The 26,940-nt window shown below is 39.8% G+C and overlaps 1 protein-coding gene across 3 annotated transcripts in view; it reads right to left on the reverse strand.

The window, feature by feature from the left end:
* Positions 1-26,940, reverse strand: part of acaca (acetyl-CoA carboxylase alpha) — a 291,257-nt gene that overhangs the window by 102,378 nt on the left and 161,939 nt on the right. For all 3 annotated transcript variants that reach the window (XM_048557580.2, XM_048557581.2, XM_059655196.1), the window contains 3 exons: positions 25,987-26,127; positions 3,941-4,210; positions 1,476-1,573 (listed from right to left, as the gene is read on the reverse strand). In XM_048557580.2, coding sequence (XP_048413537.1) covers positions 1,476-1,573; positions 3,941-4,210; positions 25,987-26,127 — 509 coding nt within the window. The remainder of the gene's footprint in view (positions 1-1,475; positions 1,574-3,940; positions 4,211-25,986; positions 26,128-26,940) is intronic.

Below are 26,940 nucleotides of genomic sequence, written 5' to 3' on the forward strand. Positions count from 1 at the left end.
AAGACAAACAGTAAAACAGTGTGTAAGCTCCAACATGTGAACTGAGAAAACAGATAAGAAGTCATTACTGCACACATTATACATATAATCACTAAGAAAAAATAAGAAAAACTAAGAAAAAAATCCACATATACTTGTGGATTTGCCACTGAGAAATTACCGTTCCTCTTGGAATTTTGAAGTTTTCCTTGAAACCATGTACGCCATTCATCTCAATTTCTCCATATGCTAGCTTCCATATCCATGTTCTAACAAGTCTTTGGTTAAACTAAGTTTCTGCTCAATTCCTTAATAAATTCACTGGCGGATGTCTTACATTTATCATCTCTAGTTTTGGATATCTCAAAAATAAAAGCATGTTACAGCTATCTTCTCAAATCTCCTCACAGTTTAAAGGTCTCTTATTAAATCCCCACTCAGTCTCCTCTGTTCTAAAAAATAAACCAGCCCAGAAACACTTTAAATCTGAAAAACATTTGTTTTAGCAAATGATTTTGTGGGGTATGGACACAAAATGCAATCGCAGATCTTGCAAATTTCTATTTTTAGTAACATCTCGAGTATTCCATGAGAATTCCAGATGTTTTGGCAAAGAATGGCTTCCCAGAGATGGAGAGGTACAGGTGAAAACATCTGTTATTCTACTGTTGGGGGAGGTGATGACCTATTGAATTCCTAATCCAGAGATCCAAATAATGTTCTGGGGCCTTAGGTTGGAATCCTCCTATGGCAGATAGTAGAATCTGAATTCAATAAAAATCTGGAATTAAGACTCTAATGATAACCATGGATCGACTGTCAATTGTCAGAAAAATCCATCTGGTTTACATATGTCCTTGAGGGGAGGAAACTGCTGCCCTTACCTGGGTCTTGCCTACATGTGACTCCAGACCCACAGAAATGTAGTTGACTCTTAACTGCCCTATGGACAATTAGGGATGAGCAATACATGCTGGCTGAGCCAGTGTTGCCCTCTTCCCGGGAATGTATAAAAACGTCTGGCATTTAATGGTCCTTATAACTAAATTCACCTCTATAAGTTGCTATTATTTCAAAAGAATGACAAAGGTTCCTCCCAACCACATGCAATCAGTATTTCGACTTTGGTCAAGCAGCCCTCAGGGTTAAACAAAATGTTTTATTGCTATACTATGACCATGCACTAGTCATGTTTAGCCCAATAGCATGAATATGCTGTGGGAAGTAGCACAACACAGCTAACACTTCTATGCATGACAGTGTCATAATTTAGAAGCATGAATTACTTGCAGCCGTAACAAAGACAGATATACAATCAACAGTACTTCAACCTAGAGTTACACAACTTAAGATTCTCTCGCCAGACAAAGCCTACATTTGGGGAGGCAACTTCGAAACTGTACTGAATAGATTTCAATAACTTAACCGGAAAAAAAAAATCACAAACCCACAAATTGTTTGTCACTGAAGACTATATAAAGGTGTACACTACATACCTGGACTCTCCTTCATCTTCAACATGTTCACAGTGCACTGAATTCAGTGCACTGACTTTTTTATAATCCTGAGGTGTGAGGTAGAGATACTTGTAACCCTGCAAATGCACAGGACCATGAGTGCAAATGAACATGTCAACAAAATAATCTAATCCAGCCAAAACATTTCCAACATATAATTAATGATGACGCGACAGCCTCATGTCGCAAAATTGCTCTTTCAGAAAACAGACAGACTAGAAGATGTAGGTGCAGAAGTAGGCTATTTGGCCTATTCAGTCTGCTCTGCCATTCAGTGAGGTCTTTTGTTTCAACAGCATTCTGCATAAATCACAAAAAGCTATCATACAGGCAGCAGGCAATTGAGAAGGCATGTTGACTGTTGGCTGTATTTCTCAGGGAATAGAGCATAAAAATGGTAAACATATACAAGGCACTCATTAGACAACATTTAAACTTTGAACAGTTTTATTTCTTTTATTTAAAGAAAGATAAAATTGTCTTTGGAGGCAAACCAGAGATGGTCCATTCAGTTGATCCTAGGTATGGAGAATTCTTTTTATGAGGAGAGGTTTTGTAGATTCGATCTCCACTCATGGGTGTTACAAGAATGAGAGGAGACCATGTTGAAACATGGAAGATTCTTAGGGGTTTGACAGGATAGATCCTTAAAGATTGTTTTCCCCTTGTGGTAGAGTTTAAAATCAGACAAAATAAACTCAGAATAAGGCGTGCCAATTTAAGCCACAAATGAAGAGGAATTTATTCATCAGAGGGTAATGACTTTGTGGAATTCTTTCCTACAGGGGATGCTGAGACTGGACCATTAAGTATATCCAAGGCTAAGATATACAGATTTTTAAGCAGTAAGGGAATCACGTGTTATAGGGAAATGGCAGGAATGTTGAATTCAGCTAATAAAGTCAGCCATGATCTCACTAATTGGTGGAGCAGATGCAACTGGCCCAAGGCCCATCTCTGTTCCTACATCTCACCGTCTCGTACAATGGCTATGGACTGATTATTCTGGGATCTGTTAAAGGGGATGGGGTCATTTGGCTGAAACTTGGAATTGCCTTATAAGAGTGGACAAGATTTATTTATAGAATGCTCGGATACAGTTACTTATTTTTTTAAAACCTTTAACATATTTTTATGTTCAAAACAGGAAACTGGAGTTCGAATGTGGAATTCATCTTGGGTTTTTTTTAAAAAGTTCATTCATAGCACAAACATCACTGGCAAGGCTACCATTAGTGTGTCTGCAGTTACAGAGAGGCCAGACCGGGCAGAAATGGCAGTTTCTTCCCTAAAGGGGAATAGTGAACCAGACGTTTTCTCCTGATAATCAATTAACAGTCATCATTTAGACTCTTAACTACAGATTATGTTTTTTAAATGAATTCAAATTTGAACCCGAGTCCCCAGAACATCACCTGGATCTCTAGGCTATCAGCTCAGTGATGATACCACAAGTCAATTGCCTCCTCATGCATCATTATCTGCTCCCAGTTCTGTTATAGTGTGGATTCAATACAGCACCAGTGTTTGGCCCATTACTTTCTTTAATGATAGAGATATTTCTGGTTCTCATGCCAGATAGATGTACAGCTTCCATAATGTCATATCATAGACAACCATTTTCCCTAGACTTCTATTCACAATGTACTAAGATTGTTCAAGCTGATTTCACATGAGGCCTTTACAGTGGGCAGAAAGGAGGCTCCCAGTCCAGGGCAAATTTAAACCCGGGTAACACTGGTAACAAGAACTAGAGCCAAAATTAAAACCTTATGCAATTTAACTGCCATTCCAGAGAATTTTTTAAATGCAGCAAATAAATCACTGGAAGTTACTCAATACTGTTTTAGTCTTGGATTTTTCAGGGTTAAGAATATAGCACTTGGGTTTTGAGTGACGTAGAAATGTTTGGCTGGTTCCACAGGTTCTACTTAATCGACCATTTGAATGGAAGGCCGGCATTAATGTAATGGCAAGTTAAACAGTTCAGCATAGATGATGGCGAACAATTTTGATTTTCAGCTCTGAGGAAGGGTCACTGAACCTGAAACATTAACTCTGATTCCTCTCCACAGATGCTGCCAGAACTGCTGAGCCTTTCCAGCAATTTTTGTTTTTGTTTCTGATTTCTAGCATCTACAGCTCTTTTGGTTTTTAATTTTGAGTTTCAATCTTACTGAAACTTTAAAGCAACTTCACTGAGTCCCAACAGAGCTTTTTTTTTAAAAAAAAGAGTCAGATATTCAGAGACATTAAAAAAAACAGCAGCAGTAAACACAGAGCAGAGCAATGCACAGAACTACAAATAAATCACTGTCAGTACTGTGGACTTACTTTACAAGGATGCAATTTATTCGAGCTTGTAGGAAATTAATTTATTTAGAGACCATGATTAAAGTGAGATAACAAATACCCATAATTATCCATTCTGAGCCAATGTTCACCTTATATGGATCAGCAGGGTCTTCCCAGGCCACATGGAACATGTGTCGAATTTCTTCTGCCAATCCGATCCTTGCTCCACTGTTTGCTGCTATGTAAATACGTGGTATGCCTTTGGATCTGGCAAGTTCAGAGGCTCTCAGGAACAAGAGATCCTCCTGGGGCCCAAATGATCCAATCTTGTGAGTGATGTCATTGCTTATGACAATGATGTCACGGCCATCCGGACATTCTGGCGACTTTAAGTGCATCTTCCAGGCCACCATACCAATCTACAAAAAGAAAAACACCCAGGTGAGGCTAGCAGGAGGGAATATTGAATATTACAAAAACAAATAACATTTGTGCTTAATGTGTCACCACATTTACAGAATAATTTGTTTTGCATGGTTAGATGAGCAAATCATGCCAGGAAAATACCACAAAAATTAAGTTAGATAAATGACCACTTACCAACTTTCTGTTAGGGTTGATTGTTGAGAGAGAAATGGTAACTGCTGTGTGAGAAGAATTCTATAGCTATTCAAACTGTGGCGTACAATTTTGCACATATATCTTATTAGGCAAATGGAATGTCAATTTTGCATCAAAAATAATAATTGGAAACCTTCCATCATTATTGCATTGAAGTGTCTTTTTGATTTGTGTGCTGAATTTCTGAAGGATGTCTGAACATACAATCTTCTGACTCAAAGACATAACTGCAACCATTTGAGCAGATTTGGATTTTGTTTGTTGGCCCAGAGGACTTTCAAAAAAATCTCCAAACTTAAAGCTACGAATTATAATTTCATTTTGATATTAAATCAAAAAACAACACTTGCAAAAATATGATATTACAACCATCAAATCAGGAGTTTATTTTTAAAAAGACTTTAGTAATGATGTACATGTCAAATAGAGAAAATGGCATGTTCTGTGAGAATCGGAAGAAAGACGCTAAGCACAAGAATGTCTCTGTTGGGGTTAGCAGGAAATAAAATTATTCTTTCTTTCATTCAAATAAGCAATTCCCAAGTACATCAGCAAGGAGCTAGTTCTTTGTTTCGGTCAACTGAAGAGTTTGAAGAGAGAGTCATTCGCCACTTCTTCAGAGATACTAAGAACTGCTGATGCTGCTGACAGAGATAACATAGTGTGGAGCTGGAGAAACACAGCAGGCCAGGCCGCATCAGAGGAGCAGGAAAGCTGATGTCTTGGGTCAGGACCCTTCTTCAGCTTTCCTGCTCCACTGATACTACCTGGCCTGTGTCCCTCCAGCTCCACACCGTGTTATCTATTATTCACCACTTCTTACATAGTTGTTACATACAATTGAACTAACATCGACCATCTTGCCTAGTTTGATATAGTTGACCAGTATATCCTCTTCTATATCCTTTGTTGACCAGCATGGTGGAACTGGCATCGCCTGGTTCTATTTTTAATCTATCGAAACTTAGCCAGAAAATCATATGAAATGATTTCTCTTCATACTCTTACTTTTATGTCTAGGACTCCCCAACAAACTTTGCTCCTTCATCTTTCAAAGAGATTAAAATTAAGAAATATTTCTACATAAAAAGATTTCCAAAAGGGGTAAGTGATGCTAGATTAGTTGATAAATCTATAATTGAGATTGATAGATTTTTGTTATCCAAAGGTATTTAGAGAAATATGAAGGCAGAGTTTGGTCACAGATCAGCCACAGTCTCAGTGAATGGAGGCAGAACAGTATCAAGGGTACTTCTGGTCTTATGTCCCCAAGTCTCAATCATATATCAACCGAGTGTTCTTCTGGCTCCCAGAACAATTCTCTGTTAACATCATCACAATTTTCAAATCCCTCCATGGCCCATTTCCTGCTATTTTCTTAAGATCTTCCAGACCTATAAGCTTTTAAGTCCTCTGAGCTCCTCAAATTCTGACATTTTGTGTGTTCCCTTATTTTAGTCATTCCACCATTCTCATTCTCATTAATTGTTAGGATGCGGATGTTGATGGCAAGACCATTCGTTATCTATACCTAACTGCCCTCGGGAAGCTGCTGCAATGCTTCTGTGCACCAGTGATGACGAATGTGTAAGGTAGTCGATCATGTGTTAATCAAGGAGGCTGTTTTGCCTTAGGTGCTGAACTTCTTGAGAGATACAAGAGTTCATCTAAACAATTGAGGAGTTTTCCATCACATTCTTGATCTGGTAATCTTGCTTTAACTTACTTTCCTAAACCTCTTTGCCTTTCAATATCCCTCTTTCCTTTTATGATGTTCCTTGAAGCTTGCCTGTTTGGACATACTTTTGGCTAATATTCCGAACACAAATTCTAAAGCTGCAGTTCAAATCAAAATACTTCATATGCAACCAGCAAGACATAGTTTGATCCAAAGTAGCAGCTTTATAATGTAGGGGCCTATAGAAATAAAAATAAAAAATGCAGCTTCTCAAATCGAGAAGGAAAGATGGCTGACAGGATACGTGGACAGTGCTTCAGTTTTTCAGGATTGTTGCAGTAGCTTCTCTGCAGTTTGCAACTACTGAAAAATGTGGTAATAAATTGCAGGTAATTCAACCTTTGGTGGGATGATGTGCCACCTAGAGTAACAATAAGAAATAGCATTTGAAAATACATGCACGTTCAAAAGGCCCAGATATTTAGTGTGTCTGTGGAGCATTTAAGACTGATGGGACAATGACTTATTTGATGTGGCAATGTGGAATCCCTGCCATAGTTGACTTAGTAAGAAACTGAATTTGGACGATTCCCCTGCATCTGGAAATGTTCATAAAGTCCATTAAAGTTGGTAACTTTGGAGGGTTCCAACTCACTGAAGTTTAATAGTTACGAGCAGATTTTTAATCCTCTAACTTTTCCCAGATAACTATTAAGTTGAATCTCTACTCACCACTGACATTCCCGAACTACACCCTCTGGAGCCCTGATAATCAGCCCTAAACAGAAACTCCCTTTCCCCACCAAACCTGCCCGACCTGACATTCAATCCCACCGTCGTTCTCAGCACCCGAGTGCCAGTATGACCCCAACCTTCCCATCAACCTGACCATCTGACCTAAAACAGACATCCTCCTCTCACTTGTTGGATCTGATAGTATCTGATCTTTCCTAAGCATTCATTCATTTACACGGTAGCCTGGCGTCCTACACAAATGACTTGACAAACCCCTATCATGCCACTGGAATCAGCAACACTCAATGAACTGACATCATACTCACTTGAAGCGCCAAACATTCCATCTGGCATCCCATCAACTTGCTGCCTTATTGACCTTACACACCTGGCCATCTATCCACATCAACTACCTAGTACAATACCCACTACATCTATCTGGCACACCTCTCACCCACATGGCAAAGAGCTACACAGTTACCTGATATGACTGCCCCTTCACAAGAGCGGTCAAAAGCGCTGACAAAATATTTCAATCACAAACAACCAGCATTGTCCACCATAAAAAGCGGCAAGATTTCTACTAAGATTGTCTTACCTACAGGACATGTGGGTTCCCTTACAATTTTAGAACACGAGGCCCCTCTTCAGGAACCTCCTTGCAGAAGGCCTCCCATGCAAGTGGGTAATTTTTAATCCAAACAAGGTCTGAAAGACAGCCAAATATTTTAAATGTCTCCTGTCCCCTAATTTAATTCAATGGGACTTCCTCTTGCTTGTAGGCAGGTTTTCAGCAATACTCACCCCGTAGTGAATTTAAAAAATGTTCTAAGGTCCAAACATAACGTGGAAACATGTAAATCAGTAGCCTGGTTTGCTTTGAGGCCTCTTTATTTTATGAGGCAAGTGTCAAATCTTGTAAAGGCAATTTTACCACAGGTCACAGAAAAATAGTTGTCAAAACAATCAAGTATCAGTTGTTACTATTGCATAGACATTCTTTCACTGTATCCATTCAGGTATTCCCAACAAGCTTGGGGGCCCATGCAGTTGCAGAATCCCAACATCACAACCATCTCTACATAATTCCTCAATATCTCCATAGCCAATTCCCCAACCTTCTATCCCTGATTTTTTTCATCCCATATCTGGCAGATATGTCCTCAAACACCTTGATGTGCCCTAAGTTATTAATACATGGTGAAAAGTAAACCTCCTTGAAAGAAATTATATGTTAATTCAGAACTAATTGATGCCACTAGCACCAGCAACAAAAAATCTCAATCTTTCAGTTTCAGTCTGCTCGAGTTCTGTTGGGAACAAGTTTAAATAATTCCAGCCAGTATTTGCAAAGGCAAGAGAGTGTCCAGTATAATACAAATAGGGTAAAATCATTGGGCTTCTCCTCATTTTACACACTGAGCACTTCCTTGGCAGAAAGCAGAAGTAAATCAGTGCTGCAGTGTTTCACCACAGCACAATCAATACCAGGAGTACAAAAAGTAGGGGCTATGCTTTCTAAAAGTTTCCATCTCATCCATCCCACAAAGTACAACAAAAGAAACATATACAAGTACAAAATTTGAAATAAAAACAAAGTGCTGGAAATAGTCAGATATGATTGCATTTATGGAGAAAGAAAATTGCTTTTTCAAGGTTGACAACCTTGCATCTTGTCTCTTCTTGAAAATGTGTCCTTTGTTTCTCTCTCCTCAGTGATGCTGCCAGACCTACAGAGTATTTCAGATATTTTCTGTTCTTATTTCAGTGTAAAACCATACCTCCTCACATGCTAAAATATCGCACAAATGTAAAGGCTTTTCCGAAGCACCCACAAACCAAATATGCAACTCAACACCAGAATGCACAATGTAATCAGAAATTATCTACTCCAGTTTTAACATCATGCATAAAATTAGACAAGTGTTATAACCTCAAGCGTCTTAAAAATTCCTTTTGCAATGAAAAGTAGGAATACTCATCTTTTTCTGTAATTAAAGGCTCACTGAAAATGCACAGCTTTAGAACAGTCAATTTGTCAGAAACCAATTCTGTTAGTGGGTCATTGATTAAAGAGAACAACATTATCAGATTCTTTTTCCATTACAAGTTGGATTTCAGAGTTTTTAGTATTGTTTGTTAACTCAATTGGGAATGTTTATGCTCCTGACCATTGAGCCATTGTTGATGAAGTCCTCCTCTCAGTTGCTTAGCTGTGAGCTGGCCAACTTTCACAGTTACCTAAATTAGTGTTAATGCAGAACTGAAAACTACTGTATTTCATACCAATGCAAAACTGGTCAGTTGGACCTTATTCTACAGCTGAGAAAACTAGAATCCAATATCCCACCCATTTTTCACCTCATTTTCTTTTATTTTCCATTGGCTTCAACTCCATCAGGTTCTACTGGCAGATGGATGGGTCGATGAAAATCAACATTAGGCAACTGGTATGAAAAATCATCAAAATACACTGAAAGTAGCTTAGAATTATATTCTAATTTATATAAACAGAATTACATAAAATTTACAGCACACTGCTTGGTCCATTCATAAGGTTTTAATCCCCTAAGCAAACAGTAATTCTATGCGCCTACTGTGTTCCTAATGTGCAACTTTTTAAACATCTTAAATTTTTGCCCAGACTTTCTTCAACATCAGTTATGTCATTCATTAACACTGGGAGTGATATACAAGCTTTCTTGAAATAATTAAAATTTCTTGATGCAGCTCTGTCGGGATTTGAAATGTACAAACAGCTTAAAGTGGTGGTACCTCCACATCCTGGAAACATGTATATAGCAAAATATATCTTCAAAAGTACCTTGCACAGTTAGCAGCAACAAAACCACTGTCCAGTGGCAAGGTGAACAGCTGACAAATGGTTTTACAATGACTTTCCATGAAAATACTTGAAACAGTTTTTTGCTCCCCACATCAGTCTGGAATGACATCTTTATGGCCACTTAAGTACCAGCAGTGCCCTTTGGTTACAATAATAGGTCACGAGGAGAAACAGCGCAATCAGCTATTTTTTAAATGAAGAATATCCAAGTCCATCTTCAATGGCTACAAAGTCAGACACCTCCTAGTTCTAGGCCTTTTCTCCAGTAAGCCAGATAAATCAATTGTGTCAGCTGCACTGGTTCTCAGCTTGCTATCATTCAACACTCAACAGTCTAGCAAGATGTGAGAACACTTCACAATGGCTGTCAAGGGTAGGACGTCACTACCTTTTCCCCATTCTTGGCTAATCACCAACACATACTTCAGCCTTTTAAAACAGCACTGACAAAACAGCTACGTTCACTTTTACCATCCTACGACACCCACACACAACTTTCATTTCGCCCTTTCTATCATAACTGCCAACACTTTGAGTCAAACTTCCACCTCTATAATTTATAAACAAAAAAAAAGCAATGCTTGCTGTGAAATATGCTGGGCATTTATCTCATGATTTGTTATATATGAATATCACAATAAGTCAGGGAATAAACTATTCAGGACGTTCGGACATCTGCAAACAGTTGAGGACTCAGATAAGATTCTGCCAAGATCCTAAGAGACTGAAGTGCTGCCAATGAATTGGATCAGTCATTGAAGGCGTTCTGCAGAAACTCTCCTCTGTTGCCGCTTGCAACAACGAGCATAGGCAATGACAGTAAAGGAGATTCTTAGAAGAGAACCCTTGCTTTTCATAAATGTCAGGAGCTCCTTAGTTGTCACATGTGTGCGAGGGTGGTGTCAAAGTGAATTAATTTGAGTGGTCTATAAAATTGGGTGTCCATTATCTACCAGATACACATTCTGACTGTTAATGTTGAACAGATCCCAGCGGCAACCTGAAAGAATAATGGACCATTAAAAAAATAAAGTGTGATTGCCTACACTTTAATTGCCACAGAGGAACTGAGGCAGTGAAGTCAGTCTGCAAATCTTTATGAAGAAGTGGGGATGTGTAATGGCATCCTTGGAGAGGACACAGCATGCCCACGAGGTCCCAGCTGTGACATGGACATTGCTGTACCATTATCAGATCAATTTTCCAATGATTTTCAGCACAAATAGAGTGAAATGTCAAGGGCAAGAGTCCAAATATAACTAGGTTCTGAAACCACCACTACTGCAATTTCTAGCTCTCCCACAGCTTTTGCTCTTTGAAAATCAACATAGTCCACCTCATAGGTTTGAATTTGAATTACAACTTACAAGATCCATTGGTGATCTGATATTTCTTACTATCTGTCCAATTTTAGCATTGTCTACATACTTGGATACACTTCTGGTTCTATGTACAAATCACTACAAGATGATGCAAACAGTAAACAGAAAAGGATCCAGAAAATATCATTATGGGGCAACTCAACCAATTCTTACTATGTCTGGCAAAATGCTACCTTCCTTCTAACAAGTTTTTAGATGCAATGTCTAACTATGTCAAATATAAACGCTGGCCACAAGCAAAATAACCATGTCATTGTTCATTACAAATTGATTGTAATTAGTTTTGTAAAGCAGAAGTAATCACTGGTGACTTTTAAAATTTTGCCTTGAAAGTGCACCCATCAATGCTGATTGACAGGCTTTGCTTAAATTTTGAATCAGGCATATGGACAGATTGGTCAGGACATCGCCCCATAATTAGCCAGCCTCTACCAATCACAGTCCACACGTCAACTTAAGAACACTCTTCCCTCATGTAATATGTGTTGATTTACTAGCTGAATTAGTATTCTTGCAAATTGTCCTGATGTGTGCAACACAAAAAGATTTGACAAAATGTATCTTTTTTTTCCCCAGCAATACACAAGTTATGCACGATCAAATAAATAATTATAACTTTTATGTCGGGGATAAAAAAACTACCCAAGTTAGTTATGCAATCTGCAAGAAGTTCTCTCAGTATTCAATCTGTCTCTTAAATATTGTCAGCTAAGAAGAACAGAGGACAATCTGTCATAATAGATTCATTGGCAGCAGTAAAAACAGAGTAGTGGAGGCTGCAAGATAATAAAATGTGAGGCTGGATGAACACAGCAGGCCAAGCAGCATCTCAGGAGCACAAAAGCTGACGTTTTGGGCCTAGACCCTTCATCAGAGAGGGGGATGGGGTGAGGGTTCTGGAATAAATAGGGAGAGAGGGGGAGGCGGACCAAAGATGGAGAAAAGAAGATAGGTGGAGAGAGTATAGGTGGGGAGGTAGGGAGGGGATAGGTAAGTCCAGGGAAGACGGACAGGTCAAAGAGGTGGGATGAGGTTAGTAGGTAGATGGGGGTGCGGCTTGGGGTGGGAGGAAGGGATGGGTGAGAGGAAGAACCGGTTAGGGAGGCAGAGACAGGTTGGACTGGTTTTGGGATGCAGTGGGTGGAGGGGAAGAGCTGGGCTGGTTGGGTGGTGCAGTGGGGAGAGGGGACGAACTGGGCTGGTTTAGGGATGCGGTGGGGGAAGGGGAGATTTTGAAACTGGTGAAGTCCACATTGATACCATTAGGCTGCAGAGTTCCTAGGTGGAATATGAGTTGCTGTTCCTGCAACCTTCGGGTGGCATCATTGTGGCACTGCAGGAGGCCCATGATGGACATGTCATCTAAAGAATGGGAGGGGGAGTGGAAATGGTTCGCAACTGGGAGGTGCAGTTGTTTGTTGCGAACTGAGCGGAGGTGTTCTGCAAAGCGGTCCCCAAGCCTCCGCTTGGTTTCCCCAATGTAGAGGCAGCCACACCGGGTACAGTGGATGCAGTATTCCACATTGGTAGATGTGCAGGTGAACCTCTGCTTAATGTGGAATGTCATCTTGGGGCCAGGGATAGGGGTGAGGGAGGAGGTGTGGGGGCAAGTGTAGCATTTCCTGCGGTTGCAGGGGACGGTGCCCAGTGTGGTGGGGTTGGAGGGCAGTGTGGAGTGCACAAGGGAGTCGCGGAGAGAGTGGTCTCTCCGGAGAGCAGACAGGGGTGGGGATGGAAAAATGTCTTGGGTGGTGGGGTCGGATTGTAGATGGCGGAAGTGTCGGAGGATGATGCGTTGTATCCGGAGGTTGGTGGGGTGGTGTGTGAGAACGAGGGGGATCCTCTTTGGGTAGTTTTGGTGGGGGCGGAGTGTGAGGGATTTGTTGCGGGAAATATGGGAGACGCGATCAAGGGCGTTCTCGATCACTGTGGGGGGAAAGTTGCGGTCCTTGAAGAACCTGGACATCTGGGATGTGCGGGAGTGGAATGTCTTATCGTGGGAGCAGATGCGGCGGAGGCGGAGGAATTGGGAATAGGGGATGGGTCACTGAAGATATTCAAGACTAAGTTGGATAGATGTTATTGTTTGACAAGGGAGATTCCTCTATGAGGGCTAATTTTAATAGAAGAGGTCTATGTTATACAGAGTTTAAAAGAATTTTTAGAAGGCTTGGCAGGTAAAACACTGGAAGGCTTCTTCCCTTGGATGTAGAGTACAGAATGAGGGAGAATATTCTCAGGGTAAGGGATTGGTTACTTAGGACTAATATAAGAAGAAATTCCATCATTCACAAAGGCTTGTCAATCCTTGAAATTCTCTACCTCAGAAATCCACAGATACTCAGTCCGCTAAGTATTACTAAGACTGAAATCAATACATGTTGGCATATAAGGCAAATAAATATGGTGGCTAGAGCTGACAAACATTCAACCATGATCTGGACTGGTTTGATGGGTCACATGATCTCCTCCCACTTCCACCCCTTGTGGCTCAATTCTGTTCTGACACTTTACTGTCTCTGCAACAGAGCAGAGCTTTGCTGAATTTCCCTTGCACTCTCAGGAACTTCTGCAGTACAACATTGGATTAGACAAGCCTCACTTCCACCACTGTCTATCATGTTGGGATCCTTCCATTTATGCCAGATGACAGGCATGCAAAGTTTACAGAAGTTCCTGAAAATATGGGACCAAGAAAAAATTCCTGCATATCTCAGGGATGCTGCCATTGCATTCATCAAACAAGGAGACAAGCAGACTGTGAGAACTACCAAGTATTTCCCTACTCTCCATCTCCGGGAGGATCATTGTCCAAATCCTCATTAGGCATCTTCACCAGTCTCTGAAGAAATCCTTCCTGAAAACCAGTGTGGCTTTTGACAAACCTATGGAACTACGGCCATGATTTTCTTTGCTCCAAGAAAAATGCCAAGAAGAACACCAACCATTCTACATGACCCTCATCAACAAGGCTTTTGACACAGTCAATCAGGAAGTGCTACAGAAGACTGCATCAAAGGCCAGCTGTTCCAGTGAAACTGATCAACACCCACCATCTCCTCCACAACAAGATACTGGTGATGGTCGCCACTGATGGTAATATGACAGAATCCTTGGAGGTCAAGCAGGGATGTGTCACTGCCCTCACCCTTTCCTCCATCTTCACCATCGTTATTCATCACATCAATTGAAGCTTTACGGCAGTGTGAACATAATCTACAGAATGGATGGAAAGCTTTGTAACTGAATATTCTTTCCGGATCCTTCCAATGATGCCAGATGACAAATATGAAGTAAATCTGTTGTGAATGAGACAGTTTCATATGATGAACTTTTGCTCATGGCTGAAAAGCCCAATTCGAGACTGACAAGTTCTGCCATAAGTTCTATATATGATGTGGCTATCTCATGCCATTCTTGGTTGTTTTCTGTGTTGGCACACCTAGTGACATCCTATTCATTTATTTAATAAATTCAAATTGGGGGAAAAAATTACATCCAAACATATTTAAGAAAGCGGTCTTAAACAACCTTCCCAACAGTTCACCTGGCAGATTCACTGCACTGACCAGAAACTTTTCATTTCAAATGCAGATCTTAGCTGATGGCAGGTTCAGGAAGAAAGACTGACTTTGGGTGAGACTGCTTCCTTTGACTATCTTCCCACAGCCATGGCTAGAAATAACTCACATTCTGGGCTTTTTGTGAAGACAGGATTGAGATAAACTTTCTCAGATTTGGCAATATGTCGCCACGTTTTCAGGTGTTGCCAGGTCTCCTGGAATTCTCTCCCTAACATTGTTGTGGCTCAGTCTACAGCAAATGAATTTCAGCAGTTCAAGAAGGCAGCTCACCACCACCTTCTCAAGAGCAACCAGGGATGAACAAAAAAAAACATTTGCCCATCCAGTGATGAGTACATCTAATGAGTTAATTTTAAAAAGTGTAATGCTTCTTATGGAATGACAGCCATCAGGCTCATAGACTTTCGGCTCAAAGATGAAGAACAGCCACAATAGCAAACGCATTGTGGGCAGTCAATATATTCCTCCAATATGGGTAAATATGAAATTGTTCACTTTGGGAGCAAGAACAGATGACCAGTACACTATTTAAATACAGAGATTACAGAACTCAGTTCCTGGTACATGAATCACAGAAAGTTGGTATGTAAGTGCAGTAAGTGCTTAGTAAGTACATTGGATATTGTCACTTATTGCAAGGACATTGTAGTATAAAATTATGGAAGCTTTACTGCACCTTTACAGTTTTGACAAAACTATGTCTGGAGTATGTTGTACAGTTTTGGTCATCTTATTTGAAAAAAGATATGGTTCCATTAGGAGCAGTTCAGAGAAGTGTAACTTGACTCATTCCTGGATTAAAGGGTTATCTTATGAAGGAAGGTTGAACACATCTGTTGTAATTTCAAAGAATGAATCAGAAGATCTTATTGAAACACAAGAGCTTAAGGGACGGGATAAGCTGGATACCTGAAGTATGCTTCCTCTTGTCAGGGAGGCTAAAACAAGGGGGACATTGACTTAAAGGGGAGGCCTCCTTTTCTTGAACTGTTGAGGTATTTTTTCCCCTCAGAGTGATTAGAATGTGGAATTTTCTTCCCCAAAAGTTTATGGAGATTGGGTCTTTACATTTACTCAAGCAGAAGTTAGATGGTTGATAGATAAGGGAGTCAGGGTCTTGAGAGTACAGATGGAGACAAGACTACAACCAGATCAGCCATGAATAACTGAACAGAGGTGCAGGCTCAAAAGGTCAATGGCCTTCTCTCATTCCTAAATTTAATGTTCCCCTGAAATGTTTGTACATGAGAAGTAAAACATGGATCTTCTGGATTTTCGAGTCAGTTTTTCCACCTTTCACCACATGATGCCCTTTTAAAATCCTCCCAGAATACAATCAATTATTAATCACTGTGAAAAATGTGCTCTTTTTCTTTATTAGTATCCCTTTAAACCCATTCTGTGGAATGCTACTCTGCTGCAGTGGAGTGGATAGAGCACTCCATTGATCCTGAGAGCAATTTCGTCAGGAGTTCTCAACTCCTGGAAGAATCACCCATGACGGTAAGGTCGAGAGGAGGAATCAGAAAAAGCACAATCCAAATAAAGTCTTCATTATCGATCCAGGCAGAACATACTTGTGTGATATCAATGGCTGAAATAGCAGATGGAGGCTGCAAGGTAGGGAGATCCCCAGTCATTGAGATTTCGTTCCTACTGGAACTGGATCTACATCCTGTCAAGGGCTGAGTATCTGATAACGTGCAACAGCATTTCCATATTAAAAAGGCTTCTAGCTAAAAGAATTCACCACTGACTATGAAAGCCAGACTAACATTTTCAGAAGGATGTTGCGGGTAAGCAATGTTCAATCGTTACCATGCGATGACATAAAAAGACAGAATTTCCCAAATAAAGTCTTTTACATTGCACAGTGAATTTCTTCTGAAATCTTAGTTCAGTGGGCAATCTTGAGTCTAAATAAGGATGGAAGATCAAGAGTATAAAAATCCTTCTGTATCCCAAAGTGTAAATCATAAAAGATTAGAGAAGACTATATAGGATAGCCAGTTGAGGCTTAACAGTTACAATGTGATCTTCTCAAATCCTGCAGGATTTAGTTTGTTTTGTATTTTACAATAGAATTTCAGAAGTACGTAAATGGATCACATCTCTCCCTAACCTCAGTACATTGTTAGTATGTCAAAATTATTAAGTTCAACCCCTAAAAATATTGTTTTAGTGACTGAAATGAACTTTACAATTCCTTTTGAGCCAAAAAGAAAACAGCAATAATTATTTGAAATTATTGTGAAGGAACAAGTTAGCTTTATTTATGGTCAAAATAAAGAATCTCAAGTTACCTACTTTGTCGTGACAATAAAATTTTATCAAATTTAAAACTACTGTGTCAGCATCTTCATGATTTATCAAAAGATAACGGCCACTCTGCTTTAAGAAGGATATTATTAAATTGGACAGGGTGCAGAAAAGATTTACAAGGATGTTACAAACAGAAAGAACCGCAGATGCTGTAAATCAGTAACAAAAACAGAAGTTGCTGGAAAAGCTCAGCAGATCTGGCAGTAGCTACAAAGAAAAATCGGATTTAACATTTCAGGTCCGGTGACCCTTCCTCAGAACAAGGTGGTTACTGGGAGTGGGAGATTTGAGTTACAAGGACAGTCTGGGTATGCTGGGACTTGTTTTACTGGAGTGTAGGAGATTAAGGGGTGACCTTATTGAGGTTTATAAAATCATGACGGGCATAGATAAGGTGAATAGCAAAGTCTTGTCAGTAGGGTAGGGGGGTTCAAAACCAGGAGGTTTATTTTGAAGGGGAGAGGAGAAAGGTATAAAAGGGACTTGAGGGGCAACGTTTTCACATTGAGGGTGATTCGTATGTGGAATGATCTGACAGAGGAAATGGTATATGCAGGTGCAGTTGCAACATTTAAAAGACATTTGGACAGATACATGAACAGGAAAGGTTTAGAGGGATGTGGGCCAAATGCAGGCAAGTGGCACAAGTTTAGTTTGGTCTGCATGGACGAGTTGGATCGAAGGATCTGTTTCTGTGCTGTGTGATTCTATGACTTTGACTCTATAAAACACAAGTTATCATGCTATTAAACGTATGGCGTGATCACCTTACCAAAGAGGAAGCTCCTTTCATTACACTGCTGCTAAAATGGTTAAGCAGAAAAAATGAATTACTTTTCCCCCTCTTTCTGAAGATTCTGGATCATGCCAGAATGCAGTTCTATGGACACTGACTTTCCCTTCTCAAGTGGTTTCCCTTCATGAGAGCAAACATATCATAACCAACAATTATATGGTGTGCTTTCAGAAGCATTTCCTCCCTACCAACCGAGCTCCACTGGGGCCACCGAACCTGGTACAAGGAGGTATGTTAGCCTGTCTGATCAAGGTCTAAACTTAACAGTCTGCTCATCAACTGATCAGTCAAAGAGCTCCAAATAAGTTCTGTAATGATAATTTTCATTTAAGCTTAGATAGTTTAATACCAGTATTAAAATAGACTTTTTAAAAAAAACCCAAAGAACTGCGAACGCTGGAAATTTGAAACAAAAGCAGAATTTACTGGAGAAAGTCAGCACCTGTGGAGTGAAAGCAGAGTTAATCTTTCAGGTCCAGTGACTCTTCTCAAATTCTGAATTCTTGCTGAGATCTGAAGAAGGGTCACTTGATCCAAAACACTAACGCTGCATTCACTCCACAGATGCTGCCAGATGTGCTGACTTTCTCCAGAATATTTTTCTTTGTTTCAGATTCACAGCATCTGCAGCTCATTGGAACAAAAAACAAAAGCAAAGACAAAGTACATATTTCTGATCAAATAAATCGTACTTTTAACCAGACCTGATTTTATGTAAAGATCTAATTCTAATGTCACTCATTCTCTGAGCAAAACAAATTACAAGAGGTTATTTTATCCAGATGGTCTGCCTCTGCAGCATGTCAATTAAAAGGCTGCATGGCATGGTGAAAATAACAACGAAGCAATCTGTGTTCCTCACTGTTGATGAGTAAATCAGACTACATTTACACGATAGTTCCCAGTGAAACATACACAGAGTGTTAGGGCTTGTCCATTCCAACAGAAGTAAATTTTTAACAGCATGCCACGTCTTAATTACTGATAATGAACTTGTTGGCATTGCTGAGAGTTTCATTACTTCAGATTTAATGAAGGATTTAAAAAAAAACATCTTCTATATTTTCATTCTGCTTTAGATCCCAAACGTTTTTTTGCCTTTCTCCATTTCTCACCTTATGCACCTGATTACAATGAATTAAGTATTCAAATCAACAATTCTTCGTTCAGTCCTTTAACAATTCTCTAATCTGATTAATTAAGGAGGTATACAGTGGTTTGCCTTGTTCACACAGGTTTCAAATCTCCGTATTAGGTGCTGCATTGTTTAGGTCCTAATTAACAACAAGTTCCAGTTCAAAACCCCATGGTAAATCTATGGGCAACTGCAAGAGTAAGTTTTATGAATGACAGGCCACGACAAGCAAAATCTGACCTGTCATCGCTTTCAAAGTATAGCACCATAGGGAGCTCAAAAATGAATCTGAGATTCTTTCAGGAGGGTTGTCATTGAGAAAAGGGGAAAGCAAATGAATTAATATCTCAAATATTAATAAAATCAATCCAAACAACACAGGTCTCTTTGACCTTCCTATGATCAGCCATTCAGAAGTGAAGTGAGCAGATTAATTGTGCCAGGCATAATTAGGATTGGACAAATATGCAGGATATGTGACCATGGAAAACACAAGTCACGTACTGTCTTAATTTTAGTCAATGCCAAACAGTTCAAAAGGCAGAAATAGAAACCTTACTGACTTCCCTTTCCTAAACTGGACAATTCAGCTCTTTTCAAATTCATCCTTTTCATCTGGTTCAGATAACATGAAATTCACTTTGTTTGGTCCTGAAGCCTTGCTCACCTGGATGGTTCAACTACAAGCACACCAACAAAATGGTAACTGATATATCAAATCAGTTTTGCCCAGAAGTGGCATCCCCAGATGGTCACAGATTTTAGTGCCACATTAGGATTTAAGTCTATGAACTACACCAATACTGTACTGCAGAGCAAGTACAATATTGCTATGATAGTGTCATATGGATGTGAAATAAACCAAAATCTGCCTACCAAATCAAGAGGCTGCAAAAGATCTCATGCCATTATTTGAAAAAGGTGAGTTTTTCTAGAGTCCTGATCAACATTTCACTCTTAAAAATACCTTGAAAAAATGGCTATTGTGATAATTTATATCTTTTCACAATTACATTGGCAACCATGGACATAAACAACAACGGCAATGTGTGGCTCTTTGGGGTGTTCTGAGGACACAATGTCTTCTTTGTTTTTTGATACTGAGAAAATAGAATTATTAAAAACAAGTTACAGCATGGAAAGAAGACAATATCAAATATAGTCTTAAGGAAACCTGCTCATTTGAATTGCTGACGAAAGGAATTCCTCATTCTACTTGCCCTGCAAGTAGGGATCTACCTAATAGGAGCATAATTTTCACATAGTTGAAACTTCATTAGTATCACAATAATAATGAATGTTTTTGCACATTTGACTTCAGTGGAATCCAGTGGAAAGAAACAGGTATCATATCATTAAATAGAAAAAGGAATTTCATATGAACATTTTGTGATTAACATCAAGTACAAGTCCAAACCAACCGTTCTGTGTGCACACAGTTAATCAGGAGACTAAAATCAGAACTGTTGAAGTCTTACAGTCTTTCAGGGGTTAAACTTGCATTTCTTTTCCTTCTGATCTTTCTATCAAAAAATGCTGGCCTGCTCATTAATTATTTCACTGGCGGCATAAGCTAAACTCTATTTTATAAATGAGTTCTTTCCACCCGGAGCCTCTCTCTTTAATTAGAACACAAAATCTTATTTTGGAGTTGTTGAAATGTTACAGTGCTATATTACAAACCGTTTGAACAGCTCAAGACAGTGCAAACGTTACATGGTCAAGTCCAGGCAGCACAGAGCTGGTGGTAATTTCAAGCAGGAGCAAGCTCTGCTCCTTCGGGAATTACCCACTTTCCCAGCTTTCATCAACTGCAGTACAGAATGGAAATTGAGAGGCTGTGTTCAGTTCTTTGCAATGCATTCTGCATTAGGGCAGAGGATCATTATTAAAGAAACAGTTATAGCAATACACATGAAAATGGTCAAGAGAAAACTATTGGTAATATATGCTGTATGGATAGGATTTAAAAAGCTCAAACTAATTTAGTGTTTTTTAAAAATATCTTACAATAAGACAAGTAGATAAAAATTAAGCCTAAAATTTTTGCAATGCTGCCAAAATGAACCTCAGCCACAAGCAGTGAACCAAATCCTTTTAGGAACCATTGTATATAAACTTGGCATTTAGAAATTGAAATTTTGCCCCACTACAAGATGGGTTTGAGATCATGATAAGCAGGAAGGGTGGAAATAGGGAGGGATGCCTGTAAATCTATTGCCAATTGCGCTATAATTTCAGTTCCAATGCTTCATGGATGATAATCTTCCACAAGTTTATTTGGCCTATTTACTCACATCTTTCAGGGAAGCAAAACCTCTCCGAGCCAAGAATACCAGTATTTTCAGGTTTCAGTAACACTCAAGCGGTTGTCTGCTCATCTACCCTACTCTGCCCTGCCCTGCCCTGCCCTGCCCCCTCCAAAAGTACTTAATTCACAGGAAAACACTGTGGGACATCCTGAATGTGTGAAAGGTACTGTATAAATGCAACCTTTTCTACTATTTTGTGAAAGTAAGTACAAAACTCTGCTATCACACAAGTGAGGTTATTATCAATGCACAGCAGGAAAGCCCCAGGAGCCTTGTGGTCTGTGCTGAGTTAACTGGTCTCAGCCAAAAAATCAATGAGGACATAAAAAATATGTCTCAGTGTCCTGAGTTTGCAAGAAGGAGCCCTCCTGGCTGTGAATATTTGCAGATTAGGCTAATTAGCAAATAAAAAAACTGAAATTTTACAGACTCAAAGCTGATAATTCCCCAGGACCTGATGGCCTACATCCAAGGGTTCTTGAGGAAGCAATCATAGATATAGTAATTGCACAGGGCATGAATTTCAAAATTCCGAAGATTGTAGAGTAGTCCTAACAAATTTAAAATGATTGAAGCTGATACTGCTGATCGACGAAGAGGACAGAAAACAAGGAACCACAGGCCAATTACCTTGACATCGTGGTCAAGAAAATTATAGTTGTTATAATTAAAATGATTAAGGAAGCTTTAGGACTTAGAAGTTCAATGACCGTACAAACTCAGCACAATTTTATGAAAAGGAAATTCTGTTTGATAAATTTATAATATTTTCTTTATCAATTTAATAATCAGGTAGATAAATAGAAGGCAATAGCATACTTGGATTTCCACAAAGGATTCAATAAAGGTGCCACACAAAAAGTTAACATCCAGAACTCAGATGAGATGAAGGTAATATAAATATGTGGAGGATTAGTTTATGATCAGCAGGTAGAGAGTAGAAATAAATGGGGCAACTTCCAAATTGGCAGGTTGCAACTAGTACAGTTCCACAAGACTCAGTTTAAGGGTTTCAAGACCAGGAGGAAAATATGCAAGATTGTTGATCATATGGGGAGTTGATAGTCTAGTTGTGTTATCGCTAGACTGTTGATCCAGAGACATAGGTAATGTTCTGGTACCCCGGTTTCGAATCATACCATAGCAGACAGTGGAATTTGAATTCAATAAATATCTGGAAGTAAGGGTCTAATGATGACCATGAATCCATTGCCGGTTGTCAGAAAAGCCCATAATTCAAATAACTAGGCAGTCAGTTACATCCAATCACTGAGTATCACATATTTACTAGGTGGATTCAAACATGCGGTATGTGGTCAGTTGCTTATCTTGTAACCTTTGCCCCTGAATATCCTGTGGTCTGAGATAGGAGGAACTGCAGATGCTGGAGAATATGAGATAACAGGGTGTAGAGCTGGATGAACACAGCAGGCCAAGCAGCATCAGAAGAGCAGGAATGCTCCTATGATGCTGCTTGGCTTGCTGTGTTCATCCAGCTCTAAACGTGGTAATCCTGTGGTCTGCCCCGCTTACTTATATCGATTAGAACTGAGCAAGGCTTCTGGGGTCTGGGTGGCATGTCTTTAGTAATGCAGGGTCAAGTGCCTTAAAATATCCTTTTCTGTGGTTTCTGAAAGACATTATATCATAAGCCTATTTACTGTTGAACTAAAGGTGCTCTTTACCTACAAGCGCTCCATATTACCACTGTCACACTCTCATTCATTCATAATTTTACAAGCCACTCACTAGCGTACTATGTTTACTACTACCACATTTCATTCATTCATTCATAAAATTACAACTTCTTTTTTAACATGTGAATGTTCAGAGAGACTAGAGGCTTCTTACATAAACAACACAGTTAACATGCTGGTACAACAAAAGTTAAGGCAGCAAATAGCACCTTGGTCTTTGTTGATAGCAGACTGGAGGACATGAATAAGAAAGCCTTGCTACAATTGTGTAAGACATTCGTGAGACTACACCTGCAGTGTACCTACGCCTTCTAAAGAATGATATGCTTGCAGTGCAGTGAAGATTTATTAAATTGGTTCCTGAAATGAGAGGATTTATCATACGTTAAGAGAACAGTAAACTGGGCCCATACTTCAGAATTCAGGACAGACAATCTCATTCAAACATACGAGATTCCAAAGGGACCTGACAGATTAGACACACAGAGATGGTTTTCTGTAGCTGGGGAATTTAGAACACGAGGTGGCACAGTCTCAGGATAAGGAATTTAACATTTAGGACTGATCAGAAGATATTTCCTTACTCAGAAGATTGTGAATCACTGGAATTCTCCACCCTAAAGGTTTGAATCTACTTAAGGCCACGACGATAAGGCCATGGTCTTTCAGAGAATCAAGCAATGTATGAAATGGGTGGGAAAATGGAGTCGAAGCGGAAGATTAGCCATGATTGCATCCAGTGCCAAATTATGGGTGAGGCAGCTTATGATTTACTCCTGCTCTTGTTTTGCAAACCAGCCGTGCATCCATTGACTATCTATAGTCTGCCTCGCAAAAGCAACCATCATAATCAAAGAGCCCTCCCATCCTGGTTATACTTTCTTCCGCCCTCTTCCATTGGGCCTAAGATATTAAAATTTAAGTACACATGTGAACAGATTCTGTCCGGTTGTTATCAGTCTTTTGAATGAACCTCTCAAACGTAAAACGTTGATCTTTCCCTGCGCACCTTCTCCGTAGCTGTAACACTGCAGTCTGCACTCTGTTCTGCGACCCTAGTGCGCTTTGTATGCTACGATCTGCCTGAACAGCATGCAAAACAATACTGTTCATTGTATCTCGGTACCTGTGGCAATAATAAATCAAACTCAAAACTCAAACTCTTATGTATGCACCCATCTGCAATCAAAAAGCTTTCTGACAATCACTGCCAAATCACCTACATGAAAATTGACCTGGTGAGGTGCTGGACAGTTCCCAGCATCTGCAAAATCAGGCTTCAACAAAGAATCAGCAGAGCAATGTTAATATACTCTAGTTTAGTGGAGAACAAAGAAAATTGGCTTTATTTCCTTGTTTCATTTAGGGTGCTAGATAACATGTTCCAAATTCCAACATTTGTGACATTTCAACAAAGCCATTTAAATCAAAATCGTTAACAATAGATATAAATTAGATAACAGAAATACAAGGGCAAATAAAGACCTAAAGCTGAAACAGTGCAGAGAAGGTATTAAAGCTTTTCACCTTGTATTCATTTTATTTATCCCAAAGCCTACTGGATCAGAGTCAGAGTCAGAATCAATCTGCTTTGGTCTAAATTTAAAGTTTGGCAATAAACTAACTTACAGGGCGGCAGAGTGGTTAGCACTGCTGCCTCACGACACCAGGGGCCCAAGTTCGATTCCAGCCTTAGGCAACTGTGTGGAGTTTGCATATCCTCCCCGTGTCTGTGTGGGTTTCCTCTGGGTGCTCCGGTTTCCTTTCACCATCCAAAGATGCGCAGGCTAGGTGGACTGGCCATGCTAAAATGCCTGTGGTGTTCAGGGAGGTGTAGATGAGGTGGGTTACGGGGTATGAGTCTGGGTGGGATGCTCTAAGGTTCTGTATGGATTTGTTGGCCGAAGGTCCTGTTTCCACACTGTAGGGAATCTATGAAACTGTCAGTCACCCTCTAACTGGTTACATTTTCCATGGCAACGTCTCTATTTGTCAACACAGCCATTACACTGGATGCACTTCTCATACAGTTTTAAAATGTTGCTACAATTTACATTGACATTAGAACATAGAACATAGAACATTACAGCACAGTACAGGCCCTTCGGCCCTCGATGTTGTGCTGACCTGTCATACCGATCTCAAGCCCATCTAACCTACACTATTCCATGTACGTCCATATGCTTATCCAATGACGACTTAATACCTAAAGTTGGCGAATCTACTACCGTTGCAGGCAAAGCGTTCCATTCCCTTACTACTCTCTGAGTAAAGAAACTACCTCTGACATCTGTCCTATATCTTTCACCCCTCAATTTAAAGCTATGCCCCCTCGTGCTCGCCGTCACCATCCTAGGAAAAAGGCTCTCCCTATCCACCCTATCTAACCCTCTGATTATTTTATATGTTTCAATTAAGTCACCTCTCAACCTTCTTCTCTCTGATGAAAACAGCCTCAAGTCCCTCAGCCTTTCCTCATAAGACCTTCCCTCCAGACCAAGCAACATCCTAGTAAATCTTCTCTGCACCCCTTCCAAAGCTTCCACATCCTTCTTATAATGCAGTGACCAGAACTGTACACAATACTCCAAGTGCAGCTGCACCAGAGTTTTGTACAGCTTCACCATAACCTCTTGGTTCCGGAACTCGATCCCTCTATTAGTAAAAGCTAAAACACTGTATGCCTTCTTAACAGCCCTGTCAACCTGGGTGGCAACTTTCAAGGATCTGTGTGCATGGACACCGAGATCTCTCTGCTCATCTACACTAAGAATTTTACCATTAGCCCTGTACTTTGCCTTCTGGTTACTCCTACCAAAGTGCATCACCTCACACTTGTCTGCATTAAACTCCATTTGCCACCTCTCAGCCCAGCTCTGCAGCTTATCTATGTTGTGAAGTATCCCGATAAGTGCAAGTCAAAAATATGTCTTTATCAGCAGTACTCAAGTCGATACCACCAATGACAACGAACGGATGACGTTCAATCATTTGTTGTTAATCAACAACAGTGCCAATTAATTTGTGATTAGTAAAAAGTAGAAAACTGGCTGCAACGCAAAATAATTTCCAAATCCTCTACACCTACCTCATTGCCTCCAGGTAGTCTGTTCAACTGTACGAGCTGACCTTGACTGTCCAACACCAGCTCGGTGAATGTTAACAGCTCTTCAGGTGGGGACGGTAAATAGGCCTGCACTTCCATAGAGGTCCACAGTTTGATTAAAGACTTCAAAAATGAAAAAAATTCAAAAGAAAACTATGTTTCAAAATAGTTAATAGAAATATTGTGTATAAATATTTAAAGAGTGCTTAAATGCATTCTAAAGACCTGTTGTACAATACTATATATCAAAGATATAAGCTGTGATTAAGAGGGCAACTTGTCCCCACGCAAAACCAGATTTGAAGCGGTCTCTGGCCTTTTCCAAATGTGTGGTAAAAGAGATCTGAATAAAGGTCGCTGTACTGCTACCACAGAACTCAAGACTCCTCTTTGATATTTCTCCCTACAACAGAGGTTGAAAGTTATGAAAGGTCTTGATGGAGGAAGCAAAACAGGAACCCAGTTAAGTTGCTGGCAATCACCAATTTTGGGAGGGACTGAGGACAGAGATTAGCAAACATTCCTTCACACTCTGTCGCTGGAATGCATTGGTATGTAGTATGGTTCAAGGACAGGCCACTGAATACCTTAAAGAAAATTATGACAAAACAGAAGAGTTTGTAAAGTTCTTAACAGATAAGAGTGTTTTGGAATTAATTTTTCATTGCTCATGGGGCTAGTACAGATGCATTGAACTAAATAGCTTTCTTAAGCACTGGACGTATTGATCAACCAATTCAAAACTGAAAAACGTATCAGTGCAAAAGTATCTTATAACATTAAAAGTGTCACTCCCACCATCTTACTGCCATTCTACTCCAATATTGACATCTTGCACTGTTCCACAGTAGATATGCTATGCAGTAATTCCCCAAAATGGTCACCAATCCTATGTGTGCCTTGATAGTCCAACTTCTGATAGTCATTCCTAGCTAA

Source organism: Stegostoma tigrinum, chromosome 27 (genome assembly GCF_030684315.1).
Source record: "Stegostoma tigrinum isolate sSteTig4 chromosome 27, sSteTig4.hap1, whole genome shotgun sequence".
NCBI classification, from domain to species: domain Eukaryota; kingdom Metazoa; phylum Chordata; class Chondrichthyes; order Orectolobiformes; family Stegostomatidae; genus Stegostoma; species Stegostoma tigrinum.